At 32.1% G+C, this 13391-nt stretch overlaps 1 protein-coding gene across 1 annotated transcript; it reads right to left on the bottom strand.

The window, feature by feature from the left end:
• Nucleotides 1-11019: 11019 nt before the first annotated feature.
• Nucleotides 11020-11912, bottom strand: LOC113380569 (delta(14)-sterol reductase-like). The gene has a single exon (XM_026619752.1). It carries the CDS (start codon nucleotides 11871-11873, stop codon nucleotides 11055-11057), a length of 819 nt encoding a protein of 272 aa, XP_026475537.1. The 5' UTR covers nucleotides 11874-11912; the 3' UTR covers nucleotides 11020-11054.
• Between the last annotated feature and the right edge of the window lie 1479 nt (nucleotides 11913-13391).

The raw sequence follows: 13391 nt of genomic DNA, 5'->3' as shown, positions 1-13391 counted from the left end.
GGTCTTGCTGCTTGCTGGATACTCCGTTTTAGTTTAATTATTCTGCAGCCTCTGGTTGCGAGGAAAACCGGATCCAGATTTCACCAAGCACAATTCACAAAACTACCACTTCACTACAAGGAAATCCCACCGCTGCCACCATGAAATGGTATGAGTTGTTGTTGTAGGGTTGATTGGATTGGGTTGTTCCAAATGTAGATTGATCCACTCTCCAAGGGGTGCTAGATCAGTCAACCTTGTCTGGTATCGTGGGCAGAGCTTAGAGTTTATAATAGAAAATAACAACACTGGTATGAGTCTCCTCAGAACCGTGAGCACTTTATATTGGTATAGGCTGAAAGATGTCTTTACGCAAAGTAGAATACAAACACTGAATAATTTAATAACTTCACATCACAAACTAGCATAGATTCGTGCTAAGACATACTCTCGAACTTTCTCCTAAGACATCACTCTAGACTTTGGCTAAGGCATCACTGTCTTTGCTGGACGATAACTAGTCTATTTATTCAATATAGGACGTGACATATGTGTACTTCCGCATTCGTGCGCTGTCCTTGTACTTTGATTATTTATTAAACCCGCACGAAATACATTGTTACACAATAATATATATATATATATATATATATATATATATATATATATATATATATATATATATATATATATATATATATATATGTTAAATTTTTATAATTTTGATGTTGAGATATGTGAGATTCAGTCTTCAGGGCAATACATCAATTAAAAACTTGTATGACTTTTAAAACATTTTGATTGTTTCCATACGTTTCGACACATAGTTTTGTGTCATCGTCAATGGACTCTAGTTTAGCCCTTTACGCTCCGCGCGGTCGACGCATGTGACTCGCCAGCAACTCCGTGAGTATATTAGCGGAATATCTGTCATGGAAGCTTGTTTGTTATATAATGAAAAAAAGGAACAAAGAAGAATTAAAGTATTTATTTTTAACAGTATTATTTCATATACATTGTTATTGATATATTTCATAAAAAAATCTAAATTTTACGATTTGTAACTGTATAATGTGTGGTATTTTTCAAAACAAGCACCTACGTGCATATGTGGTTTTCCAGGACAAGTATCGCAAAATTCGATTATTTCCCGCCTTTTTCCTTTCTCTTTTCTGTCTGAACAAACAACACAGTCACCGCACTTGCCTTTTCGCATAATGTGTAATTTGTTATTTAGCCTTATTTCAGACGATGAAGTTGACGGTCTTGCGCGCTCTTCTCGGAATTCGCCTACTAATTGGTCGACTAATCGCTTCACGAACTGTATGTGAGATAATGGTTTTTCATTTTTTATTTTTTTAATACTTTTGTATAGAATATATGAATTTACACTGGACATTTCCAAGCCCCGAAAAAACATTTTCCGCCACCACTTTAGGGATCTTCGAAGAAAACAATAACTGGAGGCGTATTGATCACCGCGATCAACACCGCCCATTGAATTTGTGTAATTCACTACTACTTTTGGTTTGATCACATCACGTTGCTCGCCTCCTCTGAAAAACCTTTTTTTGGTAATAAATCCGGCACTATCGCTAGTACTCAATAGGGTAACTACTCTTTTGTCCTTCCAAGACAATAACATCGTGGTCGCATTTTTGTATGCAATACATTTATTTTCAGAAAATCTAGGCTTTTTAATCGGATCCGGTATTCCCTTTCTATTTATTTTCAATGTACCTGTTAAATAGCATTTTAGTTTCAACAATTCCTCTGCCAATGGCAAACTTGTGTAATATCTATCCGTAAACATATGGTATCCTTGTGCGCCTGGTACATTAGTCAATAAGTTATTGAATAAATGTAATGGAATACGGGTGGTGACAGGTAAATTCGGTTTTATCAGACTCTCTGATGTGATACTTCCATAATAGGGAAGGATATTGTTACGGATACCCTGTTTCGGAATCCGCTAAAACGTAAATTCTTATGCCCCATTTGGTAGGCTTATTTGGATTATAAGTTATAAAACTTATCTTTCCTTTGAAATTTACAACTGATTCATCAACACAGATATTTTGACCGGGTACGAAAAACTCAAAAAACTTTGAGTTGAGATATTGTGAAAAATCACTCACCTATTGAATTCGTGTCCTAACGCACCTTTGGGGGTCGATTGTCTTCAAATGCAGCATCCAAAATATTTGATTAAATCTTTTTTTTGTGAATACATTCGCAAAGAAATATATTTTAGTATTCTTGTTGGTTGACCAATAGTCTTGCATATTTGGCAAGTACATCGTACCCATGTTAAGGATGACTCCAATAAAGGCAAAAAATTCGTCTCTATTCGTTTCACGCCAAGTATGCCATACAGAATCTTTACGCAGATTTTTATTCTCTAATTTGATTTTAGCGTAGTTATTTGTTTCCGCTACAATTTCGTCTACAAGATCATCCGTAAAATACAATTTGAAAAATTCTATCGGTTCGTCAATGTTGAAAATTTGCTGTCCTGGTACTTTATCTCCTGTTGAAAACATAATATTTTGTAAGGGGATATCACTTCCTGATATATCAGTCCACCCATTGAAATCTGCATGCCCTTCATTCTCAAAATCAGGCTCAATAGTTGGAATTCTTCGTCTTTTACGCGCTATGATAACATCGTTTTAATGTTAATTTCAAACATCAACAGTTGGTGACTCGTTATATTTGTTAACATTCTGATGTGATCAGAGCGTGTCGGACTGGGTCCGACAACGGAGTTGCGGAACACATCTCATATGTCGAACTGGAGCCGACAACGGACCGTAAAGGGTTAAAAACACAGATTAAAACTATTAATTAAAACTAATTTATAAGAAAGTGGTATCGTGTAAAAACTTACATGTAATTGTAGTAATCCTAATTATTTCATAATAATAATTGTTCACAAATGCACAATAAAAAACAATTCTTGTTACTTTAAATCGGAACAATTATATAATTTTTTTTAAAACGAATTATTTATTGTATAGTACATCTCGCAATTCCGTATTCCGATGCGAGAGTGAAGCCTAAATGTGAACCAATGTGCGCACCACATGTTAAAAGTTAGGTAGAAGGCACACAAACTGACATGCGTGTAAACCCTTGCACATGCATGGATGTGTTTGCAAATATTTTATCTTATCAAATAATCTATGCAACTGCATGTGTACGTATGCAAACAAATCTTACATCCTTCGTATCTCATGCATGTACTATAACATGTTTGATTTTTTTTGATAACCACGTATGGTGCAACGGTATCATCTGTTGGCAATACATTCCATTGTGTGTTGGTAACACCAATTGAATGGCCTTATCCATCCTCCTAGAACACTTTCTTCCCAAAACTCGAGTTTTCATTTGGTTATGAAAACTTTCTAAAATCATGTTAGTATTTATTCCTAAACCTTTCCGATAACAACACGCCCAAGTAGTTGCTCGGTTGTAATAAAATTTCTTAAAATATGTAACAAATAATTTAGCATCGTCATCTTTCTCAAGCTCATTCAAATAAGAATTTAAATTGCTCCAAAAATCATCCTCATCTAAAAACATTTTTAATTCTATTGATTTCTGGTAAATGACTTCTCGCTTTTCTCTATTTACAATCTTATGTGATACTGCTCTCTTCCAGCTCCTGGACACATGTCAGGAGCATAAATGTTTATGCTGTGGCACACCCATGACAGATGACCATGCATTAAAATAAGCTGGAGCATCCTCTGTCATGAATACCTTTTTTTCAAGTATACCTACCACCTTATAAATATCTTATATTATCTAGGGAAACTCGTGAATACGTGTGAACTCTCAAAAATAAAATAAAGCTTTGCTTCCTCTTCACTTTCACCTTCTAGCTGTGTTGCCAATGAAAGTTGCCATAGAGCAAAGCTGTAGATATGCCTATGCCATGGGCTGGGACACTGGACTGTCCAATCATAGATAAAAGAAGAGTATATAGATCGCTCTCTCGGGCGATCGTAGATATTTCGTTGCCATTGACACCAAGTTCGAGCTGCTCTCCCTTGGTGCGCACGCGTCGACCGTAGAACGGGTGCGTACAAAAAATACTAAAGAAATGCACCAATATTGTAAACCGTTTGAATTCAAAATTAAAAAAAAAAATTGAATTTTAAAAAGCATTTATTTTTATCAATAACATTTTACATTATATGAACACTACATAGTAAGTAGTTCTCTTTATAAATTAAAAATTAAAAAAAAAAAAAGAAATTGAATTTTAAAAAGCATTTATTTTTTCGACCACAATGGTTACTTAATACATTCTGCGTATCATCTCTTGCAACACGTCGTTTCACTGATAGTATTTTGTTCCTGTATAAACTATGTAATAATGCCATAGATTGTCCTCAAATTCTAGACCAACTATTCTTTAACGTTCCTAGACTCTCATCCCGAACTCAAATGTTTTTCAAATATCCTACTCCTAAGACTAATGCTTTATTAAACTCACCTATAGTGCTAATGTCCTCTAATTTCAACTCAATTAATAAATATATCGATATTCACAATACTTCAGTAAAACAATTAATTACCATCTGTACAAGTTAATCTTAATATTTTGTCACGAATATGTTATTTCCATCATATATATATTCCATCATATTTAGTTTTACCGTTAGGAATATTTTAAGAGTTTTTTATTTTGTGTTATGTATTGTTATGTTATGAATTATATTATGGTATGTTATTAATATTAATATCATATATTAGTATATTTGTATTATTATAATATGTATATTAAAATTGTATTTTTAAGTCCTCCTGGAGCTACTCTGTGGGCTATATGATAAACAAATAAATAAATAAATAAATATATAACAACATCATATATGATTACAATAATAGATGGTAGTAAGCTTTATAAACTATGTACGAAATGCTTAGAAATATACACAAATGTGCACATTAGCCATCATGTATATAAGCAAACATGGTCCTTTAATGCCTTGTGTTAAGTAAGTAATTACTTATCCAAAAATAGCCCATTTGGGGCACTGCATAATGAAATGGCAATGGACGATATCACACACCTGATTTGAGATCGAGTTTAACTCAGCTCACACAACTGCCCTAGCAGTTCATGCCAAAAAACTGTCTAAATTATATATTTCTAGAAAATATAAATATAATTTAGACATTATCTATACCATATAATCAAAGCATTGAGAAATGAATCCAAATAATAAAAAACAAACAAGAGAAAGAAGTTACTAGATCTCTCTTCATGCGCTCTAAAGTTAACTTCAAATCCCAGCAGCAGCAATTCAACAAGGTCATAAATCTATATTGCAATAAAAAATGCGGAACATATTAAAAAATAAGGAATAAAATTTATGCCTAAGATATTCTTATAAATTAACTCCGTTTATATTTATCTTGGTGTTCAATCAAATAATGATAAAGTTACATTAAATCTATGTATAGTCTATATCTGAAAACTTGTTCTGCACATTGTGTTAATCTGCTTTAAAATGTTGAACGAAATATCATTATCATCATTATTACAAAGAAAAAGAAATCATTATGTTGTCATAACAGTAACTGACAAAAGTTCAAGAAAGTTATATGCAAACACTTTTGCCAATTTAATTAAAGGATAAAACCAAAATTACTTGCATCTGAAAAGCATATCAACAGCTTACTAAAATGAATTACTATATGGGGATGACATTTGAAAACTAGTTTGCTGTTTTCCAGTAAATTATTGTACAATTCATGATCTATATACTTCTCGACATCTGTTAAACGTATTATCACCAATAATAAACGGAAATAAACTGTATAGTATAAGTAGCGAAGTAGCAACTTATTTACAATTTCCACTTTTGCTAAAACATTTAACAACCTCATTATGTATCACTATTATAAATTTATAAATAAAACCACATTCATGAAACAATCACAAAAAATATGAATATTGCATATAGTTCAAGTATCAACTATTTGATTTGATAGTATCACCAGTCCCCCAATTAATCAACATAAATAAAAATGTACATACAAAAAATTGCATGGCTTGTGGAAGTCAATGCAGATGAAATATTCAACAATAAATAAAAATAAGAACAACATATGAATTTTAGAGAAACACTTTTTATAGTAATTTATCACCATAAGAATGAATGATCTTGAAATTGAATCAAAGCTTATACATATAATTTCGTCAGGTAACAGAAAAATGAGTATAAGTAACATTTCATATAGACATAATACATATAATATATACTAATGACTATCCAGAAAGATACTGGAAAAGAATGTTCTTCGAGCGAATAAGAGTTGTAAAAAAAAGTGACAAAAGCAAATAAAAAAATTAAACATAAGGGTTTTTTGTCGCCAGAAAGCTCTTCTAGACTTCAGAGTTTTATTATATTTATCCATAGCTTTTCTTTTTATTATATCTTGTTCATTAGAATTGACGTATCTTCCCGTGAGACATCGATTAACACTGTTGCACCAATTTTTAATAAAAAAACATTACAATAGATTTGAAAAAATGGCTTTTAAATTATGCTTAGTGCAACTGAAACTATATTAATGAAGAACATACTTTTCTAGTGTTTCTAATAGTTTTCGTTTAATATTGTCTGCAGTGCATAGTGTCTATATGAAATGATCCAATACTTGACAACATTTTTGAAATAAATCAAAAAATGTTGTACCTGGAACCTTTAGACAATTTCCTGTGTAATCCTCATATTCAATCCAAGAAGCTTCATCTTTGCCAATTGGATCTTCCAATAACTCAATTGCACAAGTGTGGCAATCCTGAATACTGTTTATCAGTTTGTGGGGAAATCAAGCAGGCTAGTGATTGTAGAAAAACAATTGGTCTTGTCATTTATATTTTCATATCAGTAATATTTTATAATGAATAAATTTTATATAATTTTATGCAAGTGGAGTTTATACTTTCGTATACATAACGACTCTCACATTGGTGACCTACGACGATTGAGATGAAGACAAAGAAGCAGTTTTATTTTTTGAGGATTCAAGAAATATAGATTTTGACGCAGCACAATAATCACTGGTCTTCAGAGACGACTTATAAGGTACGTCCAGTCTTCGGTTCATCATAGTTAACGCACTTACTACCTGAACCGGACTTTCGTGGTTACCCATTTTATATTCTCAGACTTCAGTGTTTATTGCTGATACAAAAAATAATTTGGAGCCTAGACTTTTCATTGGAATGCAATTCAATCTCTCCTTGTCCGTTAACTCAACTCAACAAATCGACAGCGACGTGTCAAAACAAAATGATGACATAAATTATTATATGGATTCCACAATTCTGGACTCTTATGTTAAAGAAACCAATGATCCTGGTTTGGATAAAGAGCCAACTTCTTTCTCTGAAAAGAACCTAACAGATACGAATGCAACATCTGTCGAAATGGAAACTGTAACCATAAATCATGCATACCAAACATCAAGTAATTCTGTTATATTATGATGGCAATAGTACCAATTAATTATGATGGCAGTGTAAATGGTAAGCAATTGATAAAAGTGTTTGTCACAGAGCCACAAGGATTCGAGAATCCGATGTATGATCCAAAGGGCTACTGAAGTCGACAAGATTATATTAATCATTGTGAAAATTCATATTCTTACAGGGTGCCATCTGTTTACCCAAAATATTATAGAAATAAAAATTAATACAGTAGATCGTGGCTGAATCTTCGAAGTTCACCAAGACATCGAGGTTCAGGAAGTTCACTACATGACTTATATTCAGAACCATAAGAAGAGTTTGAAGATGATGGAAGGTCGAATTACCTACCATATGATGGATCTGCCGACGAAACTGTCATTTATTTCTAATTGACCAGTATCACAACACTGCTATAATTTGTTTTCCCACCATTTATTTATAACGTGTTTCCCTTTTTTTTTTTTTAAACTGTGAGGTCAACACTGGGCAGGGAGTGTGTGGGGAAATCAAGCAGGCTAGTGATTGTAGAAAAACAATTGGACTTGCCATTTATATTTTCATATCAGTAATATTTTATAATGAATAAATTTTATATAATTTTATGCAAGTGGAGTTTATACTTTCATATACATAACGACTCCCACAAGTTTCTTAATACAGTACCCTGCATCATATGCGTTGGCAGCTTTACTATAAAGCGTCATGTCTTGAAAGAGAAAAGGCTCTTCATCAACTTCTTCATAAAAAACCTCTCTATTCAAAACATGATCGCTATCAAGAAAATCTCGATAAGCAGCAGGTAAACCACAATTGTCATCAACTTCACAATTAGAAGGCGAATGACGAGATGAAAAATTATTTATAATTAGTTTCCTAAAGGAGGATATAAAAGAATAAGAATTTGGATTCTTATTACATCCACCTTGCCTTCTTATGCTGCCAAAAAAGTTTTCTAACTGATCCTGATTGAAATTTCGCTTCACAAAAAATTAAAGCCATTAATTAACCGGATTTTTCCCATATATGTTCCAAGCCATCTATGGTTCTGATCCAATTCTTAATGGCAGGAGTTTTTATTATGGTTCTAACTGAATCTTTTTTTTAATGAAGTACATTGAATCTTACACTTGCCTTGCTATTTTCCAGAATTTAATATATACAGAATTATCATTATTGGCACAACGGAATATATTGCCATTTGTTGGAAATTGAGATAAACCATTAACACGATCAAAAAGGTAATTCATGAACTCCAAAAATTTTCCTGTACCTACCGAAGTAGCACTCACATTGGCTTCGTGAGCATGTACAATGAAATATTGAAGTCCAAGCGCTACCCGTTTAGAAAATACTTGTGCTGCAAGGCTAAACTTCATTTTTCTCATTTTTGTTTCATCAAGGTGGTGTTCCGTTAAAGTAGTGCATTGGCAAAACCTGCCCAAATTGCTACCAAAGTCATAATAATCTCTGATATGCTTTCAACATGCTTCGTATGCATCTCCTTTTTGATCCATAAATCTAACATTATACCTAATAAAGTTATTTCTCATGCATTTTAGCAAATGTGGAGGATCATACAAAGGAACTATTTCATGGCCATCTATTTCAAATATAAGTCAATTCCAATCAAGATTTTGTGTTTTATACAATTCCTCAGTATCTCTAAGAAACATATTTTTATAGCTTTGCCATTAGCAGCAAACTGATCACAAACTGTCGCAATAACATTTAGACCAATACTCAGTAGTTTTCTTATGACATCTACAATAATACACTTTAAATTAACGCTGTTCACACCCCCATCAGAGAAGTAAACGCAACTGGTTGCACCCAGCGATGTTTTATGCCTTTAACTAAAAAGACAAGAGAATGATCAGCAAATAAACTTTCCCTGCCATTTGCCAGTTCCTGAAATCCAACAATATGATCCTTTTTACGGTCGTAAAATATTGCGGATGATAATGATATTTCATCAAACATTGGAACACAGTATTTGCTTTTCACATCTTTTTTCTGTGCCATAGCTGAACCCAATGTTTGGAAAAGGGTCTCATTAATACCATTATACAAAGGAATTGCTGAGAGCAACTTTCTCAATGTTTGAGGAGCAGGTAAAACAAATATTTTTCTCCTAAAGTAATAATCTCTTGGAGAAATTTTATACAGAGTTAAAGCAAGAATTTTATCATTAAACGTAAATTTTCTTCCTATTGGCTTTTTCGTATGTTCTCTTAGTTGACTTAATATAAAATTACGAGCCCTCTTAATTAATGTTGCTGGGAGATAAGCAAAATTTTTAGCACATTTGAGACTTTCTTGTAACTTCCGCCTCATTGTTTTTTTTTGTATATTTATTCTCCTTACTTCCTTTCTCAACACTTTTGTTATACAGTATAAATTTTGTTCTTTGCATGTCTGGTCTCCACACTGCTTGTAAATTGAGTTACGAATTTCTGTTGAAAAAAAAAATCTAGAATCATTTGCTACGAACATAAATTGTAGTATAAAAAATTTTAAATAACACACCTTTCAGGGACGGTTTTCCACCTTTAGTTTCGACTTTCCTGCTATAAGATGGCTCAAACATTCCTTGAGTCTCTACTGTTGTAGGGTCCAAGGAAGCTACAATGAAATTTTATATTAGAACAATACAAATCGATTAAAGCTTATGTAATGATAAGTGAATTACTTTGGCTGCCCATGTCATTCATGCATGCAATACCCGAAACCTTCAAAAATGTTTGTGCCATATCCTCACTCTTGCGTATTGAAACACCTAGTTGAGTAAACTCATTATAATTCATTTTAAGAGTATATGTAAAATATATTACGGTATGTGTTTCTATCTAGAAGGCAGTTTTGTTCTGCATATGGATCTCCACTGAAACCTAAATGAGAAAACATTAGTATAAAAATGTTGTTGCGAAAATTATATTATATTTAATCGCCTTTCTGGCATGTTTAATGTAGGCAATGCATTAGGTTTTTAGTGTAGTGGCTGTTATATTTCTTTTGCATATACTTGCAAAATGTGCGTCACACACGAACCGAGACATATTGCAACGCGAAGGTGTTAATTTCTCAAGATCAGGATTTTTTGTTCTTTCCAGCCAAATAGCAAACATCTACAATTTAAGACAATTTAATCAATTAATTCATATTATATAATATTGCAAGATCAGTCCAATAGTTCAGAGATCTTTACACAAACATATTTCTTGTTTTAATATACAAGGAAAAAAGATAATATATTGCATACCCTGAGTACGCATGTTTGATTATAAATTATAAATGCACAAAATTGTTAATTACTTGATTATCAGAATTAAAAAAATGTAATCTTAATATAAAATTCCTAGTAAACAAAATATTTAAACTATCACAAGATTTAAAATCTTTGTTAATTAAACATTGATGTAAGATAAAAATAAGTAAATGTAAAATCACAAAAAAATACAAGTATAGTTAATGTACATAAAATAAAAATAGTCATGTTTCCAGCTCATCAAAATATCAGCATTCAAACTCACTAAAATCCCAGTTAAATATAAGAGTTTTTATCTTTCACTTCAATTTACTAATATATATGTGGTACTATCTTATATTTTACCACATTACAGTACCTCGTCCAACTGGCACCATGTTTTTTCTCACACTGGCGACCATCTCGTGCAGCTCGGTGTAGTAGAAATATTACCCTAATAATTAGTGGCAAAAAGCTTATTACATTGAAAGGTGCACTCCAGAGTAAGGCAAAACTAAATGTAACTAAAACGATGATGTGTCCCAAATAGTTAGGATGCCGAACAAAACCCCATGTTTTAGCAAGAAGCAGCTTCTTACCAGAGAAAGTTATATATAAATCTTTATAATTAATTCTGTAATCAGCTGGGTTAATTCGAACAGCATATTTCATGTTATTATTATATCGAAACAGCAAATAACCAACAAAAAACATGCCTATGATAAATGCTAATGCTATAGAGGGTGCTCTTATGTTTCGATATAGTATATATTTCACAGGAAAAGCTGTGACAAATGGATAAAGATTGTCCTTCAGTAATAACATGAATCCAGTACCCTCATTCTGAATTTCAAAAGTGGCAGTCAGTTGTTTCTCATGAAACACCAAATCCAAATGAAAAAAAATATTCAGAGCAGTTACAAGAATTAGGGTAGAATTGTAATCAGTGGCTTCACCATATAACACATTTCTTATAAGGTTCCAAGCGTCTTCATGTACATAGGCTGTCAACAATAAAATCGTTCCCAAAATTGCCATTCTATAATAAATCAGCTTGACATCAAAAATAGAAAAAATGCGAGGATTCAATTCGCATCCATTCCAAAATTCTGCAATTGTATTCCTTTTTGGTTCCATAATTGATGGTACCATAGAAACATAGTACTTCCTTAGATGTAAAATAAGCGAAATTAAAAATGCACATATCAGGGAGGAAATTATCAATCTGAAATCTTGTTCATGAATGTACTGCAAAATAGGAAAATTATACCGGTGTAACAAAGTAAAAATAACTGCGATGATAATTACACTAAAAAACCATTGAAGTAGTAATTTAAAACACCATCCCTAGCGGGAAAACCGAAGGCGCTAGTTCCGAATATGCGAATAATAGAAAAAAACTGTTAAAAATGAAAGAAAGGCAATGTTCATCATGGAGGCTTGCTTTGAAAAATAAAGTTCAAGATTATTTAGATCAGTTACTTGGGGATACCGAAAAACGCACTTGTCCATATTACATTTTTTTTTTTTTTAATTTCAATAATTATTACAACTGCTAATTTATTAACATCAAGTAGTATTGATAAATAATAATATAAATTTAAATAAATAAAAGAGCAAAGGATAAAATTTACATGAAAATAATATCCGTAATATGATTTAATGTAAAATATAAGCAAATAATAATAAAAATAAGATTAATAAATAATATAAATAAAATTTCAGAATAATAAAATAATACTAGAAAAATAATAAAATATAACAAAATAACAATAATAGAAATAGTAAGATAATAATAATAATAATAATAATAATAATAATAATAATAATAATAATAATAATAGTAATAATAATAATAATAATAATTTACAAATTTATAAGATCGTTTGGAATTTTTCGTTTTAGTCTTGTTGGGCGCGCTTCTGAGTATACTTTGTTGGCCAAGTAATTTGGGTGCTCGTCTATTCTTTTTTTGTAATTGCTTGTTTTTTGTAGAATTTCTTCATTGACTGTCAATAAGTTGCTGTCCTGGTGAATCAGCCAGTTGGGAGCGTACCTAGGTGCGTTCAATGCCTGCCTTAGGATCTTGTTCTGCACTCGCTGGATAATCTGTAGATTGGTTTTTTTTGGCGGTGCCCCATAGTTGAATCCCATAAGACCACACTGGTTTAAAAATACATTTATAAATAATTAACTTGTTATTTGTCGATAGTTCGGAACGTTTATTTAGTAGCCAATAATGTTTTTTGAATAGTTCATCAATCTGCTGTTTTTTCTTGTTAATGTGAACTCTCCAGTTCAATTTTGTGTCTATGTGTATTCCCAGATATTTTACGCTATCTTTTACTGGGATTTCCTGTCCATTTAACTTAATTGTAGGGCATATACCAGTACGCAGCGTGAAAGTGATATGCGTAGATTTTGATCCGTTTGTCATAATTCTCCATAAAGAAAGCCATTTTGTAGCAATATCTAGATGTTCTTGTAATAGTTGCGAAGCTATTGCGGGATCTTTATTGGAGGCAATGATACATGTATCGTCAGCAAATGTCGACACGCTTGTTCCGGAGTATAAAGGAAAATCCGCTGTGTATATAAGAAATAGAGTTGGAGAAAGGACGCTTCCCTGGGGCACCCCAGAAAGGATCTTTCTTCTGGTCGACTCCTCGT

Source organism: Ctenocephalides felis, unplaced genomic scaffold (genome assembly GCF_003426905.1).
Source record: "Ctenocephalides felis isolate EL2017-DRISC unplaced genomic scaffold, ASM342690v1 CF-g0.4_SCAFFOLD_02222, whole genome shotgun sequence".
Classification (NCBI taxonomy): domain Eukaryota; kingdom Metazoa; phylum Arthropoda; class Insecta; order Siphonaptera; family Pulicidae; genus Ctenocephalides; species Ctenocephalides felis.
The sequence above is the reverse complement of the archived record's forward strand: the minus strand, read 5'-3'. Positions and strand labels throughout refer to the sequence as shown.

Coding starts and splice junctions, on each gene's coding strand:
- LOC113380569 (XM_026619752.1), bottom strand. CDS start 11,873: ATGGTACCATCAATTATGGAACCAAAAAGGAATACAATTGCAGAATTT.